At 37.5% G+C, this 25185-nt stretch overlaps 1 protein-coding gene and 1 long non-coding RNA gene across 3 annotated transcripts in view; one reads left to right on the top strand and one right to left on the bottom strand.

Annotated features, from left to right (window-relative positions):
- Positions 1-636: 636 nt before the first annotated feature.
- Positions 637-7603, bottom strand: LOC122329833. Its single transcript, XR_006247952.1, has 3 exons — positions 6469-7603; positions 3937-4038; positions 637-3456 (listed from the first exon to the last, which is right to left on the bottom strand). It is a non-coding gene; the product is annotated as an uncharacterized LOC122329833 (long non-coding RNA).
- A 457-nt stretch (positions 7604-8060) lies between these two features.
- Positions 8061-25185, top strand: part of LOC122329832 (guanine nucleotide exchange factor VAV3) — a 65896-nt gene continuing 48771 nt past the window's right edge. The window contains exons 1-2 of one of the 2 annotated variants that reach the window (XM_043226439.1): positions 8061-8471; positions 20169-20285. In XM_043226439.1, the coding sequence (XP_043082374.1) occupies positions 8268-8471; positions 20169-20285 (321 nt within the window). In that variant the 5' untranslated portion in view covers positions 8061-8267. The remainder of the gene's footprint in view (positions 8472-20168; positions 20286-25185) is intronic. The other variant, XM_043226440.1, reaches the window with a different exon arrangement.

Genomic DNA, 25185 nt, shown 5'->3' with positions numbered 1-25185 from the left:
CAACTTGGTAAGATTTTGGCTACAAATGACATTTATAGTCCGTGTTTCATATTTACTTAATGTCTTGTGTCCATAATGATGATAAACGGTGTCACGTGGATTGGAATATGCATAGAAGTTATATCCATAGAGGTTATGCATGGTAAAACTAGGCATCGTAAGCTCCGTATATTGTTATTTTGGGGGAGGATTCGTACGCGCGGTCTCCCCCTAACTGGGATTTATAAAGGGATTTGCAGGTTGTGGTATACGCAAGGTTTTATAAATCTGAATTTTTGTGTGCGTACGGAGAGAGAGTTTTATAAACGAGGCCCCTGATCTGAATGATGATACGGGAACCTGAAACACACGATTCACAATCCGCTCTACAAAGTTCTGATCTGCGTCAAAAGATTAGTGAACACGCTCTGAAGTTAAAAATGTAAATCAAACGATTAACTATCATCGTAGTCCTGATCTGAAAAAAAAAAATAGACTGGGACTTCGAGGAATAGTACCCTCGAGCAGTTCCAAACCTGCATGAATTTCTTTCTTCTGCCGAACACGAAGATATTTTGAAAAACCAGGCTGTTGTGGTCACCATTGACTTCAATAGTATTTTTTTGGTACTACGGAAGTTAATGGTGACGGAAAGCTTTCTGTTTTCGGCAGAACAAAGAAATTGATACAGATTTGAAACTACTCGAGGACGACTAAACGATTGACAGAATTAAAATTTTTGAGTAAACTATTCCTTTCAGGGTGAGCATTGCAAATGATTCAGTTTTGAAATTGGATTTTAAACTGGATGTCGATAGGGACATATATCTATTGTCCCTACTAAATTCCTCACCCTTGTTTGTACTGTACATATTCAGTAGACGGTAGCATCTGAAACCACACTGGATTTCAAAGAGCGGACTGGGCAGAAGTCAGACAAAGTGGGCGTTTGGAATATTTGGGACATAGCACCCCTGCCTGAGGTAAAATTAACAACCCCGACGTCGATAGAAAAACCAGAGTGAAACTTTGGCGCGTGGAACAGGACGTCAAAATGTGATTTGTTTTTCTTCTCACAGAGCTTTGTTAGAGTTTTCCAATCCTCAATTGAACCCTTTAGCGGTTTGAACTTGACTTGATTCGGTGAACTGCAGTGTGAATCATAGGAGACTGTCTGATTGATGTTTATTAGCATAAAGGGCCAGTGATCTGGAGATGCCCACAGCAGAACCGCCCCGGGCTCCTGGACTTGAATAGAAGCAGGGATGGCTGTGCCTGCAGCATTTCTGAAATGTTCACTACACAGAATGCCTTTCTGGGAGATGTTTTAAGACGCTTTGGAAATTTACTTACTGGTGCGCATTCATCGCAAATGCTGCTCGCGGAACACCATATTAGATTTATGGTATATTTAATCCATGTTTCCCAAAGAAAGAAAGAAAGAAAATCATACTGATTTGGAACGGCAATAATTACATTTTAGGTCTTCCATAGAATTAATTGGATTGCATGTGCTTTTAGTTAATTTAAAATCTTTCACTGATTCATTTACTGAAAACCAGGCTCACACAGAATAACTACAGTAAGAGTTTCTCTGTGTGTGTCTGTGGTTTCTGTGAGAGCTGGTCGTTCTGATGTAATGTCTGTAGCATTAGGTGTGTCTTCCCATTACTGCTGATATATAGACATAAGCGGCGCAGCTTTCTCTGAGGAATCACTCCCCTCTCAAAGATTTGGTTTCATTTTTACTAAAAGACACAATAGTTCCTGTTCCCTTTTATAGCGTCTACATACGACTTACTAATCGATTTAGACTATAAAACAAGCCTAATAGTCCTAACGAATTCTGAGGGTCAAAATCCTTTTCTTTTATTATACACCAAACTGTTAATTATTGCACTGCTGTTTTTCCCCATAGCAACTATGTGCCAAATGAGATGAATGTTGAAACTTCCTCTTGCACAAAGTAAGTTTCTGTTCCTTTAATTTGATGCTATCTCCATATCCTCTCGCCGAGATGGAGTTATTTAAATTCACATCGATGTACTGTACACCTCACAGCTCAGTCGAAACTAGAGCTGGCACTGACTTCAGAGGAATCGTTTGTGTGACTTTAAAAATAATATATAAAATGTGGTTTACAACGGTAAATATAGTTTTTTCTTTTTCAATTCTCCTTGATTTAATTAATGCTCACACGCCACAAGCATCTGTTATCGAGTCAAACCAATTTCTTGTCAGCTTTTCCTGATAGTTGGCGTTTTAAATACATTAACATAAAACAGTATTCAGCACTCAAGCCATTACTGTAGATGAAAAATTAATTTGCCTAGATTTGCCGAGGCTTTACGGAAACAAATTAAGCTGTCTGCTGTAAGCTGTCTTCTAAGACTCTCAACTGAAAAAAGAGAGAGAAGTTAAAGTGGACGCCAGTAAAGTTCAGTGAAGTTCGACAGCAACGCTTAAAGGTCAAAAAAGTCATTTGCTTTAAAATGAAATATTTGAAATATAGCAGGGAGATACAAAGCCCTCAAACCCAAAAACTATATAACAAATGATCTCAATCAAATCTGGAATATTTGGACTGGTATAATATTTCATGTACAATTTTGAAAGAATTTAACAGTCTTAAAATTTACAGTAAAACTACAGTAGCTGTGTTGGCCAGAAAGTTACCATAAAAAGTATTGTAGCGACATTTAGGTTTTATGGATTAAACTTAACATTTTCCTCCAAAAATGAAGTGCTAAAATGAAGTACCTCTTTTATACACTGACAACCACACACACACACACACACACACACACAAGGTGGGGGGTAATTAGAAAGCCACATGTACAATCTAAGCTCAGCAGATTTTCCACAAAAACACATGACCCTAAAAAAATGCAATATACCTTAGTTTAACGACATAAGATGTCATCTTAAACCCAATGTACATAACTGAAAAACCAAGAAGAAACAGTTAAATGAATGCAAAACTAAAATGTGAGGTGTCAAGTTTGGTAAGTAATAAGATTTCTGTACGTTTAAATTTTTTTTTACTGTAATATTATATGAAATGCTCCATTACATTAGAGTTTTTCTTACCACGTAATTAACATATTCTACTGTTGTATTTTCCTAGTCTTTAAAAATTGTGTGAACTGGTTCCATTCATTTATATGTAGAACCTTCTGTTATTTAGGCCCCTGTGCCCCCAACCCTTCATTTGGCCAGATGTTTTGAACAAGTGAACAAGCCTCATTGTGTTTCTTTCTTCTTCAGAGCAGTTATCAGAGCATTACAGGTGAGGGATCCTCCCTAGAGCCAATCTGGCTGCACTGAGAGAGAAGCAGGTGGACCAGGACAGAGCGTGGAGTCCTTCTGGTGGTGGGGTGTTGGCAACTAAGGCCCACCTCATGTATTTTGAGGACACAGCCGGTATCAGCTCCTGGAGAGTCTTGGCTAAGTTCTGCTTCATCTGGTTCGGATGCCCTAGAAAATTAGTTTGAAGGAACAATGGTTTTATTGGCCTCTGGTTTTTACGTCTCTGAGGTATTTCCCTCTTAAACAAATTGTGGTAGCATATGCCGCACAAGCTGTTACACATTTCAACACATCCGTCTGTTTGAATTCATATTTTGCACATAATTTAGCACATTAGGGATATATTTACAGTGTATATGCATGGAGAGCACGGAGAGACCGAAAACACTACATCAGGGTGATTCTGTCATTTTAACGGCACCCGTTCAATGCAAAGGATCCCTTGAATCTAAATATCGCCAAATCTGTTCTGATGAAGGAACAAACTCATATATATAAAAATTTTTGGGTGAACTGCTTATTTAAGGAAAACAAGATACAACGCAGTTTGCATTTGATACCAAAAAAGTCAACTTTCACTGTTTGTAGTTTGCATTTTAGTTAATAATTTCCTGTCAGTTAATGATATCTGTATGTTTTTGAGTGTACCTGGTTTGGGCGAGAATCGTGGCCACACACTTCTGCATCCATTCTGTCCAACATCTCTGGCCTTAAGCGACCAGCCAGTTAAGAGACGACCTACATCGTAGACTGTAAAAAGCAAAGAGTCTTTAGATCTTCACATGGAGACAAAATGGGATTAATATGATTTATAATTTGAATATCATGGTGAATAGCGAGCAATATGACACAGAATGAAGGTAATGATTTTTCTGCCTGTTATACACACACACACACAACAACCCAATGTAGGAAGTATTTGCAGCAAATGCAAGCAGATTTTAATACAGTCATTTTGAATTACAGTCTATTTGAATAATTTAAAAAAAAAAATAATAAAAAACTGTCCAAGTCACTCCACTGATGGCACTAGTTGCCCTGTTTTCCAGGGTGAAGGCCATCTGTGACACCAAGACCAAAAACACTCTCATAACCTGATTCATAAGATGCATCGGCTTTCAGAATACATATGATTCACGAACACATATAAAAATTAAATTTGGCCTTCCTGCGGGCTCTCACACTGTCACACCCAGTTTCACTTTATGTTTTCATATACTGTCCTGAGATATTGTCGATAAACATGATGTCATGTCGCATTGACAACACCCTCATCTGCAAGTTCACACCCAGTGGTCTTGCTGTAATTATTGTCATGTATAAATGATTATTTGAAAAAGAGTGTTACAATGAATATTTATGTCTTTACCATTCATATTTTTTTACAGACCAGTTTATAAGATACTCAAAAGCACAGTTATGATCTGTGGTCACGTTGGTGCATTTGGTACCTAACAACAACCTATAATCATGACTATGTTCATAATATTTCCCAACCTCCAATAACATTTTCTTATGCATTTATGTGTTTGAACAAGGTTAAACCAAGCACACTATTCAGCTCACATGAAGTAATATTAATCAGCCAATAGATGGAGCACTTCATAATAGTCATAATATATAATAATATAGTGATAATTATATAAAAAAATACCGTATTTCTTATTAATCCAAAGGTTTGGGGACTTTTAAAAATAAAATTGATCAAAGGTGATAGTGAAGACATTTATAATGTCAAAAATAAATATATATTGTTCCAATAAGTGTTCTTTTGAACTTACTATTCATCAAAGAATAAAAAAAAATATGTTTCCACATAAACATTAAGCAGCCATAATAAATGCAGCCATAGTGAGCATAAAAAGACTTCTTTTAAGACCATTAAAAATGATTTCTGAATAGTAGTGTGTGTGTGTTCTGTTCAGCCCTGTTATTTAGTCACTTGCCTTGTGGCTCACGATTACAGACCGGTGACCCTAGTGACTTTAGCTGTCTCTATCTTATGTTTCTCTTTGTTGATCATCCGGTGCTTTGCCCCGTCCTTGCCCAGCTGACAGCCCTCCGCCGTGAAACCCTATCAGATGTCTGCCTCTGTTCCTCCTGGGGTCTCCAGGTTATTGATTTCTGCAGTGGACTTGGAGCACGGGGATCAATACTTCTACAAAGGTTTATAACTGAAATGATTTTGTCCAGATATTAGTGAAAGACCATTACTTTTTCCTGACATTATCTTAAATCTTCTCTTTTCAAGACCTTTGATGGACAGGAGTCGTGTGGATTATTGTGATGTTTTTATCAGCTGTTTGGACTCTCACGGCGGCACCCATTCACTGCAGGCGATCCAATGGTGAGCAAGTGATTTAATGCTAACTTTCTACACATCTGTTAGACTGAAGAAACAAACTCAACTCTATCTTGGATGGCCTAAGGATGAGTACGTTCTCAGCTTTGTTCATTTTTGCCGATTCTTTTAACAAAATGTTTCGACAAACAAAATCCTTGTATTAAGTTTCAGACACAACCTTGATCTTCGCTTGTGAAATATAATCATGAGCAAAGTCATCGGGTATTGTCACCAGAAGCATTGTCATTAGCGCGCCGCGTCAGGCTATAAATTACCAACACAATGCGGGTCATGACAAGGATGGCAGTTATTGGAATGGCAGCGATGTAGCAGGGCCCAAGTCTCTGTGAGCATTTGGCAAGTGTGTGACGCTTTGATCATCTGTCAGCTCAGAGGGGGCTATCTGCCTTGTGCCAAGTCTCTAAAATTGTGAAGGGAAACAGAGATAGACATTGGCTCCAAACATCCTGCATTCTCCACTTCCTTCCTGCGCTGGCCCACATTGTCAAGCTTCCTCTTTCTCTTCTGCAGCCAATCACAAAGCGCCTCTTTACAGATAAGCCCATCCCACCACAGAGAAACAGTCTCACTAAAGCTGATTTGCCTTATTACTCCGTCTGATAGTCTCTCTGGGGATTGATATGTGATTGATGACAACATCCAGCCCTTCCATACCGGTGTTAAGTGGGATAGAAACGCAACCTGGGTGACGAGTGAAGGGGTGTGGGTCGAGGAAATCTGGTCCGCTGTAGCATCCTGCGGCCGAGCTAACCTCGGTTAACAGAAGGAAAATAAATAAAGAATTCCTCACAGAGCTTATTAGACTCCTAACACACCTTGTTATGACAGACAGATGGTTTCATTTACTGTCACGGCACGCTCAAGACCCCCTGGTCCACCGTCTCGCTCACTGCGGACTTCTAAAGCATGTAAACATCTTAGCTGGTGCCTGCTGGATGTAGAAGGTGTGTCTCTGCAAACGAACGCAAACATACTAGTTGAAATATGAACGTATTCTTTAAACACAAACCGAGTGATATTTCTCAAAACCCAAAATGACAAATATGCTACACTGTACACCACAGTGCCAAAGCGCGGCAATGCATATTCATTTCAGAAGCATTTTCAGGTGCTGAAGTGAAAAGTTCATCGTGACAAGAGCAAAGAGACAGAAGAGACAGAAACAGGATAGCCATGACAGTGCATCATCCTATTTCACTCCTGCTTATCTGGAGAACGCTGTCTTCGTCCAACACTCATTCTCTCTCTACGGCTGTATGCAAAAAACTCGGAGCGGCCAATAACAAAGTGCAGATGAGGTGAACAAATAGGCCTCTAGTTTCAGGTTAAACTATTTCTGAGCCGTGTATTTGGGAATACGAAACAAACGTAATCCAAATAATCTTATCATTGTCAAAGCTTGACGAGGTATTAGACTGTGGTTATGCGAATGTATTCGGACGCTAAACATTGGTTAAAATGTTTGAATGTCCTAAAATGTTTCGAATGTTGGATAAAGCCGAGTGACATCTACAAACAACAAACAGACTTAGTAATTTATTCTTAAAACTTCTTATAGAACACTTATTGCATTAATATAAGTCTATAAAAATACATTTTACTACTACTAATAATAATACAACTCCATTGAGAGTTGTGTATGTTAGCTTAAGTCAGATAATTTTAGCATTTACATTTTTTTCATTTTAATAACATAGTAGGCTAAATGTTGAAATTAGCTTTAGATTAATAAATGCTTAGGTAATTTCTTTATTAGTTCACGTTTATATAAGGGCTCTTACTAACCAAAAATACTTAGATTTCCCTCAAATTAAAAGAGTTTATCGCTTAATCACTGATTAATCGTGTAGAACACATTATGATATACAAATGACTTAGTAGGCTAAATGTTGAAATTCGCGTTAATATTAATAAATGTTTCAATGTTTTCTTTATTGGTGCACGTTCACTAGTAAACGGGCTCTTATTAAACGAAAAAAAAAACTTTTTCCTTACATTTCCCTCAAATTAGAAGAGTTTTGTGACTGATTAATCGTTTAGAACACATTATGGTCGTGATATGTACATAATTTGGTATCCTAAATAATGGCAAGACTTGTGTTGCTATGGCTACTTCGTCAGACGAACTCGCGCGGGCGCTTTGTTAGCAAACTTGTACATCTAATTTCAGCGCTTACTGTAACGGTTTCCAACTTATGAAACGTTGATATTTCCTTAGGCTGTTTGTAAACGAACGGGGTATAGCCTAAGGTACGTTTCCTCTTAATAACTCGCGCCCTTACGTGAGCGTCGAAATACGTTTGGCGGCTACTGTATATTAGAGCGCGTCCTCGGGGTGTTCCGGGTGTCAGGCTCACAGCAGCGCTAATATACGGAACATCTGAAGCAGGAAGATAGAGAGAGGGGAGGGGAGAGCAAAAATAAGAGGTGAAAGAGCGAGTGAGGAGAGCAGCGGCGCACGGATCAGTCACTCTCCGCTGGTGCTCCAACCCTGGAAACACCATCCAGCCGTTACACCGCCCGCGATCCTGCTATGCGCATCGGACGAGGAGACGCCACTTGCGCTCTGCTTTCGGATCGGCGTTAAATCTTTTACTGAGCATCACCGGACAGGATGGAGCATTGGAGACAATGCGCGTTATGGCTGATCAATTGTAAGGTGCTGCCGCCGAACCATCGGGTGACATGGGAGTCCGCTCAGGTGTTCGACCTGGCGCAGACCCTGCGGGATGGGGTCCTCCTGTGCCAGCTTCTCAACAACCTGAGACCCCAGTCCATCAACCTTAGGGAGATCAATCTGAGACCTCAGATGTCACAGGTAAGAGACAGCCCGCACACGGATTCAAGAAGTTCTGCGTTTGCAATAAGAATGGAGGTTAAACTCAGTAATGATGGTTGAAAGCACGTTTAGGTGTTTTCGTGTTTACGGAAAGGGTGAACTTACCGCTGCGCTCGCGCTCACGCGTTCAACATTTTTGCAACAGAAAGTTGATATGTTGCCAGAAATGCTGTACCGTTATTTGTGTGCTGAATTCCCCCTATCGGTTACAGGGAGCAATGCAGTAACAGTGATCTTTAAAGATGCATGTTTTTCTTCATTTTAATCGTTTTATGCATAAAAAAGGAACAGAACCTTTCTCTTGGTTAACATTAAGGAAACATTTTGTTTAAGCACTTTGCAAATATTATAGGAATGTTCTATGAACATCCATAAACTATTAGTAACAGCTACAAAATGAACTACCGTCTTCCAAACATGTGTGAAATAAACAGTCCATTAATATATCATTTTAGATTTTTTGTGCTTACCTACTGAAAACGTTATTAAAGACCACATAACTATGAATTAATGTTCTATAAACATTACTGAGAATGTTTGTTCCCAGCTGACAGAATGCTCCCTGTTAGCTGCTGGGTCATGCCGCTGACTTACTACTATTAGTACTAGTGACAATAAAAGCCCAATAACGTTTATTTCATGTAATTCTCTCAGTCAGCACGCAAGATGTTTTTCAAAAAGCACAAATTCTAAAACCGCACGAGTGCACCTTTAAAGAGAATTTTTCCTACATAGTGTAGATAACCGTCTATGAAAGAAAATATACGTAAAATGAGTCCAAGCATTTAAACCCAAAAGGACAAAGCGATGCATAATTTGGTCGAAACTATGAATCTACGGCGTCCTGGTCAGGATCAGGGTCAGACGAAAGCTTTTTTAGTCTGGTCTCGTTCGCTGTACCCTGTCAGGTGAGAGCAGGATTAGTTGTCTGTGAGAAGCTGCTTTATTGAAAACAGCGGCCCTTGATATATATCTCTCGTTCTGTGTTGTCAAACACCATCTGCTCCAAGTCTGGACTTGATTACGCATCCCTCTCGCATGAGGAGAAAGCTGCCATCAACACAGTGATGTTTCATAGAACTGACAGATACAGTGTTTACAATACTGACCTTTATATTTAAGGAAACGGATGCACACTAACTAGTGTCTAGACAGGCACACATGCACCTTGTGACGAGAATAGACCTTTGCATTAAATCTGTCAATGTGGTGCGGTCACGGTGAGCCGATTCCAAGTAACGTTTAGAAGAAGTCAATAGAGCCTGCTTTTAGTTTTGATAATAAAGGCCTGTATGGTTCACTAGTTTAATGACAGATATAGTCTATTGAAGTTTGACGTATCTGATGAGTATTACAGCATACGTCATTTTGGCTTTGAGGCATCGCCTTGCTTCTGATTACATCAGATACACTTCTTTGTTTTCATTTGGTTTGTTAAATCATGGTTTCTTTTTGCGTTTTTGATTTTCGTGTGCGCCGACGTAGATGCATCTCCATTCACCGAGCGGCTTTATCCGCTGAGCATTAACACACTTTAAAAAAAAAGGGAACAGAAAATGAGCAAATGGTCTGTGTAAATCAGTGTTTTGAGCATAGAGGTGAAATTTCCATCTCTAAGGGCAGCATCTGAATCCTTGCATGAATTATTCATGACGTTTTTGGCAGCTATTTTATCAAAGGCTCATTACAGCACATGGGACACAGACGCGGGCGTCCCGGGGGAACAGCTCAGACAAAAGCGGTGAAGAGAGCAAACTAAAAGCAGGAGTCCCCGCATCATCAGGGCACCTCCAGGGGCCCAATGGGCCCTCTGGGCTTCCCTTTACCTCACAATAGCTGTGTAATTAAAATATAATACAGGCATTCACCACTGAAATTTCGAATTAATGTCAGTAATGGTCAGATGTTCGGGACAGGCAAAGGGGTGTTTTGTGTGTGAAGGAGGGGTTTACACTATTTTAGAGTGACATATAGACTAGCAGTTTTGAAGAATATTTTATATTATGTGTGTGGACATATATATATATATATATATATATATATATATATATATATATATATATATATATATATATAGATTATATATTATGTATTAAATTCTGTATCTAAATATATCAAACTCTGAAATGTTTTGTTTCAAAAGTAACATAGAAAATGCAAACAGAAGTTAGTGCACTCTTAGGCCTACATACTGTACAGGTTTAGAAGGTTCTGGGCAGGTTTGAAACATGAAACGTGGAAATGCAAGTTTGAGGAAGCCACAAAGGCAAGTGTCTTTCTCACGCACTGCGTCAGTCAGACAAATGGTTTTTTGGGTTTCTTCCGCTTAACGCGTGTGCTTTTGAGCAGAGTGGAAGGAAATGGCAACAGGTGTTTGGCAGGGCCTCAAATCTTCATTTAGATATCAACAGATGTCAATGAGGATTACGTATGCAAGAGTTCATTGTCAAACAGTGACATTATCTACATTACAAAATGCATGTTATGCACTTGAGCCCTCATTTTTTTGTACGGTTGTATCTGAATCGATGGCGAGCGGTTATTTCACACTGTCATTGTAATGCCAGATAGTCACTGTCTCATCATTAGGTTGGAGGGGGAAACACAAATGCTGACGCCCACTCGCTGGGCAGATAGTTTCCGAGCAGTGACGCCCGCTGGGGAAATGAGGAAATGGGATGGAGGAAGGAAATGAAACTAAACGTCCTCTAAAGACCCTTGACTACCGTGGTGAAATATCAGAACCTCCAGTCTATTTTTGAGTGAAACCACAAGCAACGAGCTCCTGCTCGAACACTGACTTCTCACTGTAATATAATGTGATTTACAAAATATGCATGACAGATTCTGAGTTGAAAGTGGATACATTTTTAATGTAGCATATATAGAGAATCTCTTTGAATAAAACACATATACTGTATGTAATACACACACACACTGTATACGTAGACAATCTGTTAAAAGCTCCTTTGGGAAGGGGTCAGAGACCGGTCACAGCAGTATATGCTTGTGTTTGAACATTTGAACACCCATTAGTTTTAATTATGGTTCAGATCCAAGGTTATTTTTCTAATTCTCTGTCAGGCTGTGGATTTGTATATTTGGATTGGTTGCACTGGTTTCCAGCAATCCACTGATTCGATGTAAAATATAAGAGGATAGACATTTGCATTTTCTGGAGTGCGCTTGTTCATGCAAAAGTCATTGATGTAAACGTAGTTGTCAAGGCCTTTCTATACAGTTACGTATGTGTCACTGAGCTGCTCGATCAATCAAACTAAAACCAAAACTGCGATATGATTTAGTGTAATTATCAAATTACAAAAACGTCGATTTCCAAAAATTTTAAGCACTGTGTGTTTCATACGAGAGCGCAGCACTGTAATCTTTTACCCACGAGCAGCTCATGTACTGGTATTTTCAGTATTTCAAAGTGCTTTGGTTCACAGTGAATTGCTCCACACACACACACACACACACACACACACACTCTCACACTCACTGCATGTGCTGTTATTTTAGCTTATAATAATCATTTGAGCTCTTAAACCAGCTTCTGTGAACAGAAGAATGCTTCTGTAAAACGGTTCCCAGAATAAAAGCTTCATTTTTTTTAACATATGAAAATAAGAATATTGGTATTGTTGTTGTTATTATTATTATTTTTTCACTGTTTTTATCAGTTGCATTTTAAATGTCAATTGCAAAAAGTATTCATAATCACATTATTTCCTCAAAATGTGCAGCCCTAATAGTTTGTTGCTGCCTTCTATTTCTATGTGTTTCCTGGTATTAGGTAGTTATGTACTGGTAAGCACATAAGCACACCATCTGAGGCCCAGTTTGTGTCAGTAGCACATATTGTGCAGCTCTACATGCCCGAATTGAATAAATAGACTAGATTGTTTGTTCAGATCCCCAACCCAAAGTATGTTCATTAGTGAAAGTCACTAAATTACGCTACAAAAAAAACTATGCAGAAACAGCATCTCATACATATTAATGCACATTTTGAGAATGCGCAAATCTTTGCAAGGTCTAGTAAGTCCAGCCAAATCCCTCTCTCTCTCTCTCTCTCTCTCTCTCTCTCTGTGCATTTCTCGGAGACTGACCTTTCCTTCTGTCACCAAGGTAACAGGCTCTACTGTAAATGGTTGGGGATCAGGAGGAATAAAGATACTCTCAAAAGACAGTGTGAATCACACATTTACAGTGCATCTTTTTGAACTGCACAGATGGATTTTTGCACAGTAATGTGCTAATTATGCTGGTCACCAAGGGATACACGCATGCATTAGGATTTGTAAATGAAGGCAGATATTTCCATGTTCAGGCAGAGCTCTTTTGTTGCAGAAAATCCATGATTATTATGTTTGGAAAACCTACCCAGCCCCTCTTATGAGATTTGAATTGTATTTTGAACATTGTAAAAGCATTTACCGTCTGAGCTGATGACATTAAACTGAACAGAGATGGTCATTAATGATGAGATTTAATTGTAATATCCAGTTGTGCCTCCTTTTAAGTGACCGATAAAAACAGCGATATCCTTTTCTGCGCTCGCATGGCAAAATGACCTTTTTGATGACATGCATATGGCGATCAGTCAGCGGTGCTCTCGTAAATGCGTGCACGCATCCAGTGCAGCAGCCTTTACTTTAGACCTTCAACGGGCGCGATGACATCACAGCGCACAATGAAATGAGCATTATCTTGTCTCGGTCAGGTTAAAAATAGCCCATAAACGGTAGCTGTAAAAACGCGGTGGCACTGGTAGAGTTTCACAAGGATGCCAGTGAAGCACTAATATCAAATTGCAGTTCAAAGTGCTGATGCCTCTGTAAAGCGAAGCTCCTGAGATAAAATAAGAGAGGTGATGTTTTGAGTGCTGTTAAAAGCGCATTCAGACACATTCTGACAAAACACATCAGAAGGATTGTCACGGATGACAATTTTGAGCTCTTGGTGAATCGAACAGTCCTACATTACACAAGTACGTAAACACAACTTGGCAGTGAGGATCGGATTTGTAGTCTGGCTTCTAGAGGAAAGAAATCTTTTGAGGGAGTTATGTATACATAGACAGATACACTGTAAAAAAGAGCGTAAATATGTGTATGTGTATTGTTTTGAGAAGAAAGACATAACATATTCAGTATATGTTCAATGTAAGATGTGCATGTATTGTGCAAGATTGCTTATGCACTTTTATGGTCACCAAAGGATGATGCATCACATTTTAATTTAGATTTTTTAAATGAAATTTCAACAAATGTGATGTTATCATTTTTACTTTTTTCTTTTAATTTATCTGAAAATGTAATTGTTATTGATTTCAGTAATATTATGACTTATCACACTTGATTATATTTAATTCCAACAGTAATTTTTCCATGTTTAGTGCCTTTCAGGTTGAACACACCTTTAAGATTTAAGATGATGTAAACATTGTAATGCATTATTTTTGTCTGTAGATTAACAGTGTGTTAAATATGAGCTTGCAAAAAGTTTCCTGTGCACACGAAAACTTTCACATGCTCACACAAATCATTTCTTGCACCTAAAACGTTTCTTGTGAGCACTTGAAAGTCTTCATTGCAAATTTCCCTTTAGGGGCTCTGTAGTTTTCAAACAATTGTGTGTGGGAAAAAAAATACAGTTGATATTGCTTTTGGGCTATTTGTTTCTCCAGAATGGAAGGATCGTGATGATGATGCATTGTGGGAGACAGTATTTTATTGTACTGCATTCTGTTATATAGGCTACTGCACAGTTTTTGAATTATTAGCCTTCCGTGGATACAGAAGATCTGCATAGAGTATACGTGCATTGCAGCAGAACATGAATGGTACGATAGTATGCTGTTGCAAAAATTGTGTGCGACACAGCTTCACTTTTGTAGAGGCACAGGTTGTTTGATACTGAGTCTGACCATCAGACCTCTCTCGCATTATCCTGACGGTTCATTTCTCCCAGTGTGGTGTGCAGTAACCCTTGTGCAGTGCCCTGTGAAGGGCAATTCACCACAGTTCTGCTAGTGATGACAATTTAGCCACCAGCCAGTGTTTATCCTCTGCCCCTCCTGTCCATTTTACACAGCGTGGTGCCATGAGCATCCATCCTTAATAAGAACAATCAGCTGGTGCATCGGAAATATGCTAAAAAAATCAATAGAATGCATGTATCCAAGGTCAACATCGATTTCTGTGGAGTTCAAATATTGCTTTGTTCACCACCAAACTGCTATGAGAGAATATTTAATATAGAGAATATAGATCATTTAGTATGTAAGACTCTAACAAAAATGTAAGTTTAACCTTTAAGTTAGCTGGAGATATTTAAAGGCCTGACCTTGCATTTTGGATGTTTAGCCAATGTTAAACATCAGTTTTCTGTACTCAAGGGTACGATACTAATACAGAAGATCAGGTCTTTCGGGTTTTGACCTTGCACCTTTTAAGCTGCTAGTTTAGATCTGTAACAACCAGGGCTGTAAAAAGTCCAGAATCAAAGGTTGACTCTTGACTTTGAAGTTGAATTAAATTGGCCACACCCACAGGAAATTGAAATTTGAACTGAAATGAAAGGAAGAGTATCTATCTATTTCTCTATCTTTAATGTCCTAAAAATGTGATTTTCTATTTAAAAAGAATTTATTTTGATTTCAAACCATTTGAATGTACCCATGTACCTCTGTTTCCTGTTTCCAAATTCAGAAATCGATTTAAATCAAATTCTAAATGGTGCATAAACTCACCACCACTGCAGCACGCCATGCTATTGTTGTTAGCATTGATAGCACTAAATGGAGATTTCATCAGACTGTTTAAAGTGGCTTTGGAGAGCATTTACAGATTACATTTACAATTCATAAAACTATTGCAACCTATGTAGCAGATGTCAGATAAATTTAGCTCATAAACGTATTGAACAAAGCATATTTTATGGAGAACGCTTCAGTGCTAGCATGCCCTGCTGACTGTCAAGTTGATGCTCCGGGTCACCCTATGCTCACAGTGCTCTCTTGCACGCAGTGATAATAAAGCGTCTTCGCAGATCCATGCTTCATCCAGCACATTGTTTTGATAAGACAGGTTGTGTAGCTGTCTGCTCGGTTAAACTCAGTGTAAAAGCTGCACACGGCTTACAGCTGGTGCACTCTGCACAGGATGTAACACTGTAAAAGTGTCTGAAGCCATTGATTTACAACACCTTTGACTTCCTTTTTTTATGAATGAGGTTTTTGGGTACTTTTGGAACCATTGCTGATAAGAGGATGTCAGGACTCTCACCTTCCAGATTCATTTTCAGTGAATTGTTTTAAGACTTCATTATCTTGAAAGCCTTATACTGGCGTGAACACTCTGCCTTTGGACTTTAAAGGAGCCATATTATATTCTTTTTTTTTAAAGAGCTTTTTAGTCCAAGTCCAGGTTTCCTGCACTAAAGGAGCTGTAATGTGCTGTAGTTACATCTCTTTCTGATACTACAGAGTATTTAAGCTACTGTACTATACTTTGAAGACCTCTATTATGAGTAGCGAACTTCTTTTCACATGGAAGCCTTCTGCGTAATTCACTCTGTTTTTCAACTGTGGGCCAAATTGCTGAAAATTAAATGCAATAAATATGCTTTGATGATACTTTTTTTTTTGGTTTAGTGTCTGAAATTGTCTAAATTGATCTGTGAGCATGATTTCACATGAATGATAGATAGATAGATAGATAGATAGATAGTAATTCTAGTGATTTTAAGGAAGAAATAATACAATATTTGCAAAACAATTCTCTCTCTCTCTATACATATAACATGAAATGAAAATATGAATGAAAATGAAACTATGAAACAATGAAAACAATGAAAATATATAATTCATATATTTAGATTTGTTAGATTTATTATAATTTTTACATTTTATTTTATTATGTTTTAAGAAATTTATTTGTTATTTAAATTTTTGTTGATATTTATGTACAAAATGTTATTCCTGCTTGATGCAATGCATAAAAAAGTAAATATATCATTCAATCAAATATATATTCAAAAGCATGTACAAAAGATGAAACGTTTTCATACTGCATCCGGCATCGTCTGTCTTTGACTTCTTGCTTTGTTATCTTTATTAGTATTTTGGGTTTAATTAGTAGGGTTTATTTTGCTGAAAACAACATGACACGCACTTGAAAGCTGATACTCATGCAATATAATAACGCAAAATAAGAACCGGTTCTCAATTCCCAAGTGTAATCTGCGTTGTATGACACAGTCATATCTCAAAACAGCAAGCAAAAAGATCTATGCATTTTTTATGGCATGTCCTCTTTAAACCAGAATCAGTATCTCCCTAGCCTGTTTCACATATGCTATTTATTATGAATGAAATGCTATACGTTCGGCACTACTATGTTCCTTCTTAGTCTCAGTGTGCCCTTCAGGAGAAGTAGGAAAAGACATTTGCGAGTCTCCCACAGAGATCCAGCAGTGCAGCGGCGGATGGAATAGCAGTTTGGTTGAGCAGGGCTTCTCTCCAATAAAACCCACCGGGTCCGAAACGGCTGTAATGCACAAAACAGCCCTGAAAGTGTCTACAAACATCCATCGCCTCTCTTCGTCTTCCTCTCTGTTTCTGTCTAGCTTCCTCCAGGACTCCTAAAGACTCCATGGCAAGTGCGAGATGTTCCTTTCCGATAATGTGTTGAAAAACAGTCGCTCGCTAAACATTTGCTTGTCTTATCTGCGCATAAGTGCGGCCCTAGGCCTCCGCTGGAGTCATTTGTAGAGAGGGAATGGGAACCGAGAGGCGGCGGCGTCTGATGCTTTTGATCTGCAGGCATCTCACAGATAAGACTTATTAGTTTGTTTGCGAGAAAAAGCTGGCCTTACGAATTTGCCTGGCTGATGTTTTCCGCACATCAGTATGCCAGATTTCAGACTGAGGTCAGAGTGTCTTCGCTCTCACGGAGGTTACAGTTTCACATTAGAACCCAAGCGCTTTCTGTTTCAAGAAATCACAGGTGCAGCTGCCGCATAAAACACAGAGACTCTTGATATAATTCACTTCCTCTTGTTGCTTAAGATAGAAACATGGCATTGCTGCAAGATGTGAAAGTCTTTTTCAAGAGCTTGACAGGCGAAGTAAGGCCGCCGACAGATGGAGGGTGATAATATAACTGGTAGAAACAGACACATTCTTGTGAACGTGCCCAGCCAGAGGGCAAAGGTGCTGATCTCTAGACCATAACAGAACATCCATTAAGATTCTAATCGTTGTTTTCTGGGTTGCTGTAAGAACACATTGCTGCACTGTTGAAGTAAATTTCCTGTGTCTGTTGTCACTTTGGCATTTTGCACACACTGGAAAGGAAATTACAGATCATAACTTTACAAAACTGACATTTTCTTTTTGTTTATTTAAAGGAAATGCGCAAGATTCATTTCCAGATGATTTAAAACTACAGGCTATTGTACTCATTAGTATGTTGATTTATTAACAATGCAGATTTAATAAATAATTAATTTTACAAACAAAATTAATAGTTATGTTTTTATTGAAATTATTATTATTTATTTTATTTTTAATGACTTATTGACATTTTTTCATGATTTGTCCTTTTTTGTTACATATAATTGTAAAATATTCATTTATTTTTGTTACTTTTTTTCTAATAAAAAAACAAAAAATATAAGCAGTAACAGTTCCTTTAAAAATTATAATTATTAATTCTGAATGAATAATTTTACCACACACAGCTCTCTGTTGGCGTAATGGTTTTTATACTGCACAAACCATATTTTCATATTTCACCCTACACTTAAACCTACCCCTTACAGGAAGCTTTCTGCATGTTTAGATTTTCAAAAACAACACCATTTAGTTTGTTTTTTAAGCCTTTTGAATTACGGGGCATAGGCAGTGTCCTCATAAACTACCTTCAAATTGTAATACCTCTGTTATACCCATGTCATTAAACACATTTTTGTCCCTGTAAACCACGAAAAAAAAGTACACACACATACAGTACATATTACATATATGTAAATATGTGTATGTAAATATATATGTAAATTTCCTGCATCTGCTGTAACTTGTCACCTTGTTACAATTTTCCGAAAATTATGTTTTTATTATGTTATAATGATTTTTTTTTATTGTGTAATTTATTATTATTATTATTATTTTTTTAACTAATTAATTTCTTTTTGTATTAATATGATGCAAATGGGATATGCTGTATGATAGCAGATATGACACAATACAAAAATTAAACCTAATGTGTTTAAATTATTTTCTGTTTAAAAATATTTTTCATTTTTTCATGGGCAAATAATATATAAATTATTTATTTATTTTCTTTAATATAAAATATGCCTTTTATTTCTGTTTAGTTTCTTGCTTGAAGAAAATCAGGACATTTTCGCTGTTGTCACCTTGTTACAGTTTTCCAAAAATCATGTTTATATTATGTTATCATTATTGTATTGTTTTTTATTATTGTTTTTTATTATTATAATTTTTTAAAGCTAATTAAAATTAATTGGAATGCACGATTAAAAAGCATGATTTCTATAGTGTTAACTCTTCATATAATATTGAAAAAAAGTGATCAAGTTTGTTTTGTATCTTATTTTTGATACTGACAACAATATTGCAATACAGTACTGATACTGCAAAATAATCCTGCTTTAATTTCACTGCTGACTATTACCGACTTTCGCTCGAAAGACCACAAGGATTCAAATCTTTAGTATGATTCAGTGTGATGATTTTTTTGGTGGCTCGCAGTTGCCGTGGAGTTTTGTGGTTGAACAGCAATGTTCTGCTGATGAGATTCTGGATCTAGCGTTCTGATAAAGTATCTGTTTTGTAACAGAGCTGCGGTCGTGAGTCAACACAGGTGTCTGTTTAATATGACAGCTTGTGTTGGAGACTCGACTCATTTCACGATAATGAATGCGTTTGGATGTTCGCCAATCTTTTGCTCTTTGGTAAGCTCATTAGTCATGATTCGCTGAAAGTATCGCATGAAATAACAGTGGGGAAAAAATGAACTGAAAAAAGCTTGATGCAGGCTTGTCTGCATTTTAGTCTCCATTTCCAATATGTTTTTGTAGTTATAGTTCTCATGTTCCTTCATGCTTGATTGAATTTAGGAATGTTTAAAAATAATAGGCTTAAAAATTTGTATTATGTAATTATATTGCATTCAATCAATATTATATACTAATGAGTAACCTCTATTTTGGAAAGGTGATTTTTAGTAAAATTGTGTCACTTTTTTCTTTCTCTCAGACAAAAAATATAGAGGTTCTCAGACATCTCAAAACTGTCCCTTCCTCTTCTTTATGCTTTTTAAAGTAATTATTATTATGTTTGATTAGCGAAATAATAAGTAAAAATAATCCAGTTTTCACTGCAACTTATGTTTAATATGAATATGATGCAAATGGGATATGCTGTGTGAGTTTATCATAGCAGATGTGGCGCAATACAAAAATTAAACCATTTATTCAAATACATTTTTCATTTTCATGAGCATATAAATGACAATGTGTTAACCTTGTATGAGCATGTAAGTATGTATATACTTTAAAAATGCATCTTCAAATACTATTTTTGTTAGATTAAGTGAAATGATTAAAAAAAATGACAAAATGTGCCTTTTTATTTCTGTTTAGTTTCTCTGCTTGAAGAACATCAGGACGTTTTTGAACGCCTGCTCAGAGATTTTCGGCATGAAGAAGAGCGAGCTGTTTGAGGCTTTCGATTTGTTCGACGTTCGAGATTTCGGGAAGGTAAGTTAAAATTTCGCTATCCCACAATCCACTGACACGCGTGCTCGTTCTGTTTGCGAGCAGGCTGGTGTAGCAGTTCGAATGGTTCTCGTGCCACGGTCGTCCCTCAGAGTGTCGCATCAGTCACAGATGTGGTTGTGTCAGAGTTTCCTGGCGTTAGCTGCCTGTGTGTTTTGCGGTGCCGCGTTTTGCTTGATTATGTTCGGAGATGCTGAGCTCTTTGTTGGCTGTCTGCTGTAATAAAGTCGCAGTGTCTGCGTCTCATCCTGCTGGTAATTTAATCCACTCTTCAGTATGTTTAATTAAAGATCAGTGGAAGACGGCAGGGGAAGTTTCCGCCCCCCCTGTGAGGGTGTGGCGTGATTGTCTGGATCTTCAAATTACTTGCATGCTTGTCGGACTGATTGCATGCAGTCATACGTGTGTTTTAGAAGTCAGACCCTGCATGTTTTTAACTCCGAAACGTGTGTTAGTCAGCATATTGACCCAGGCAGATGCTGTGCCCCAGGCCTGATACTGATCAATACGGCCAAGAGCCCCTAAACCCCAACGGGTGTCCTAATGCTAACTCAGCGACCTATCAGTTCTCTCTCGCCTGCTGTGAAATGCGAGCGGCAGACAGTAAATGAGTTCTGAGTGTTGTGTGATGCTGGGAGAAATCATGTAATATTCCTCCCCAGGGAGGCAAACAAGTAAACGGCAAGCCGTCGGGTTTTGCTGCAGCGGGTTTTGATGTGGCTCTTGTCAAACAAGATGGAAAAAATTCTAGATTTAGTGTTATCTCATTATCTCAAGCAGTGTTTTATCGCATTTCTATTTATTTGGGTTTGTATAAATGTTTGTATATCTAAAAAAAACTCGGATATATATTCAGATATGAATCTTTGTGAAAAACGAGTTATGTTGATGTGATGGTTTATTTAAAATGCTTGCTGCGAGATAAAATGCAACTAATATAGTGACAAAATCGACCATGTGAGTGAACTGTCAATCATTTTAGCGCCACGCCTCCCCATTAATCCTAGTATGCTTTAAAAATAAACGTGGCTTTATTGTTACACCAGTTACGCTTTTTGGAAAAGCTGAAGTAAGCGCTAATGTGTCTTTTGTCGAAGAAAGTGCTCATGTGCACTTGACCTTTCTCTTATATAAAGTGTAGCGTTTAGTCTCTTTGACACTGTTTAGTTCTCTGTCAGACGTGTATTAGAGCTCACGCTGTGTGATTTGTCCACAGCTGTCTTCTGTACTCGCACATCTGTTGATTCTCTTATCTCACACAGTCTCTGTGTATGTATTCATAAGCACAGAAGGGGAAAGCGTTCACACACACATTTAGACACGGGCATAGACTCGGCCCTCTGTAGAACGTGCAGAGAAGACATCACCAATTTTTTCCACATGACTGGCAAAACATCTGTTTCATTCATCTGACACTCGCTACGGGCAACTCTGCCAACACTTGTTTTATCACAGGGACACGAATGTTCTGAAAGCATTTTTTAAAGGGACATTTGAAATGAAGTAGCAGAGCTATGGTGTATGTCAGAAAAATGTATTTAAAAAAAAACACAAATTTTTTTTTTTATGTATAAATGTAATCAAACTCAAACTCATTTAGTGCATTCCAAATATTGTGGAAGTGCATGTTTTTTCTGTATGAATATAAATATATATTAATGTCTTTAGTATAAAATTCATTGCATTTGCATGTAAAATTTTAGAGATAAAATGATTTATGACTGTTTCTTTGTGCTGTTGATGCAGTGGTGTTAGGATTGCCTGTCGTGATGACGTATTTCTCACTGACTGATAGATGGAAACGATTGTTCTCCAGTAATAAGCTTTTGAGCTGCAAGGCTTCTAATTTGACCGATGGATCTATATGTTTACAGCCACAGTGACAGCTCAACTAAATCAATCCATTCATAAACCTCCTGCTTTCTTATTCATGCATCTCTAGTCTATCACTTCCTGTCTCATCTAGTCATCTAACATTTCTTATCTGCCAATCAGAGCAGAATTGTAAGAACTCTTTGCTGAATAGTTCATTAGTATTTATATTATTATAAATAGAAATATTACTTTAACTATATATATATATATATATATATATATATATATATATATATATATATATATATATATATATATATATATATATATATTTATTTATTTTTTTTTTATTTTTTTTTTTTTACAATTTATACACACACACACACACATGCTGAGCTTCAAATGGTCACTATCCACCCACATTGGAAGAGCCAGGATAAATAAAAAAAAAAACTCCTGGGTGAACTATGCCTTTAATAAGTATAATAAACAAAAGGTACAAAAAGAAACATTTCATCTTTTCACAAGTTAGTCTGTTTTGTTTCTCATCCAACACGTTATAAACTGTACGAAACAACCATTCACTGTCGCCCGTGCCGGACAGTGCTTGTGCAACTTCAGCGAGCTTGAGGAAGCAGCTCTTATTAGTACGCCAGTACACCAACGACATTTTCGCTTCTTGGTATGTTTTTCTGTTTGTTATGCACAAATTACAATGTAGGGCGCATGCTGGCGCACTTTTAGAAAAAAAATTCAGAAAAAAACCCACAAAAAAACATCCAATTGCCAGTTGTGCATTATTGCAATTGCTCAAAAAACAGCCAGTTCTGATTTATGCCCGGTGCATCCCTGCTGTATATTTATATACAGTTTTTTTTTTTAAGAATAAGATTTAATTTTTTAATTTTTTTAATTTTTAAAGGTATCACATGACGATGGTAAACTTTATGGATCTTGTATATTTGTATACAACTCTGCAGTGCATACCATGTTTTGTTGCTACCCCTAATATAGCTCAAAAACATTAGAAAGTTAGAATTTGTTCCACGAAGAAAGTTATTTTTACTGATTTTGATGTCATCTGGATGAGAATTTGCTTACACCATTACACTCGATGTGCCAGGTCCCATGATGCTATTGATACATCAGTCATGTGATTCTATCATCAGCAATTCTGTTTTATTCTGAGTCACATTCTGCTGACAAACCCATGGAAATAAGTTCAAATGTGATGTATTAGATATTTTCTTCTGCATTTTAGTGCAAAGGCTGACTCGCCATCTTAGACCTACTGAATACAGATGGACGAAGTTCTCCTAAATGTTAGTTCGGTAAACTTTGGGCTGGTGTGGTGAAGTCACAGAATTTCAGGAATTGTCGAAAAAGTTTTAGATCATCTCATGGATTCTTGTACATGTTGTTGGTTATAAATCATCACAAATTAGATCACATTTAGCACTATGTATGATTAGATTTATGAGTTTTATAAATGTCAAGTGCCTGTGGGCTTTGGAGGAGAGAGAAGAACATCAGAAGGCCAGAAAATCACTCAGAAGGAGACAAAGTGCACAGCATCTGTCCTGCTATTGGATTTCCATAGTTAAATATATCACTGCCACTAAGGAGAAAGTCAGTAATCGATAGCGGCTCTCACATCGCCAGCTTGTCTCTTTCTCTTTATTTGTCTCTGTCTTTACTACTTTTTATCATTATATGGACACTGAATGCACAATTAAGCCTATAAATACACAGACATACAAATGTGTGTAAGATGAAGTGCCCTTCAAAGCTCTTGTTTATGAGCGGATGTGGCATTTATCGAGTATCGAGTGACAAGGTTATTCAATAATGGATGCTAAGTGGATGTTGTCGCAGGATTTCAGGGGGTGGTGATGGTCTGTCTGTCAAAACCTAGTGAGCTGCCTATTTTTAAGCAACACAGGCACACCTCTGATGTATAAGATGCTTCAGAAGTTTGCACAAACACGATTAGCATGGTAGCATCCTTTGCAGACAGAACAAACGGTGGAAAAAACTGAGAGAAGTTATAAATATATTTATAGTATATTTCATTCAGTACTAATGGGTGTCAAAAAACAGTTCCATTTAATGACTTATTCAGTGTGTCTATCAGACTAAAATGTTAGCTTAGTAACATATGCTAACAACAGACTGTTAGCATGAAACAAGTGCAGGTGTTAGCATGTGTTACAAGCCATATAATCACATCACAGTGTGTAAGATGTGTTTCGCTGAATGGTGGTGCCCAGGAATCATTGTTTAGTTGGGTGTTAGAAGCGATTCAGGCCTGAGGGGTGTAATGTCGGGATGTGTCAGAGCTTTTTGAGAGGAACTACAGCATCTGACATCTGCTGTTAGTCAAGAGCACGCATGATGTGAAGCGTTGGGCTCTCAAAATGAGAACACCGCACACACACACCATACGAGGAAACGTGTGTCAAGTGCTTTGACTCTCCTAGAGGGTCTTTAGAAAGACACGCATTGATGATCTTCACAGAGAGGCCAATTCTAGCAGCACATATTGTATTGTATTGCGATCTCATAGATAAGATATATTTTATGAAATTGCAACCAAATACTAATATATGTCTTTATGGAAACCAAAATCAAAGTGCAAACACTCTATTCCTTTACATTGAACCTACTCTCAGAAAAAATATATATAGTTTTTGTCAGTTTTAAAAAAAAAAATTGTTTTGAATTTATTAGTGCTATTTGCTTGTTATTTATTATTTTTTAATTTGATTATTTATATTTGATTACGTGGGGTTAGAGTATTTCAAAGTATTTTGTTTACTAACAGGAAACTGCAGTTACAAGCCATATCTACTACCCATGTATGGCCCATACATCATATATTGTTCCCTTATCTATAAATGAATATGCTTGTACACATATGTAGTATTGTACATCTTTATGTGCAGCAGAGTCCACAAATACATGTGGTGGTTTCATCAGGCCTCTGGCAGAAGCTGATCTTCTGGTTGAAAAATTGTCTCTGTCTGTCTGTCTGTCTGTCTGTGTTTCTGTCTGCTTGACTATCTAA

The sequence above is a fragment of the Puntigrus tetrazona genome, chromosome 24 (assembly GCF_018831695.1).
Source record: "Puntigrus tetrazona isolate hp1 chromosome 24, ASM1883169v1, whole genome shotgun sequence".
Classification (NCBI taxonomy): Eukaryota; Metazoa; Chordata; class Actinopteri; order Cypriniformes; family Cyprinidae; genus Puntigrus; species Puntigrus tetrazona.
This window is presented reverse-complemented; position numbering and strand designations above follow the sequence as displayed.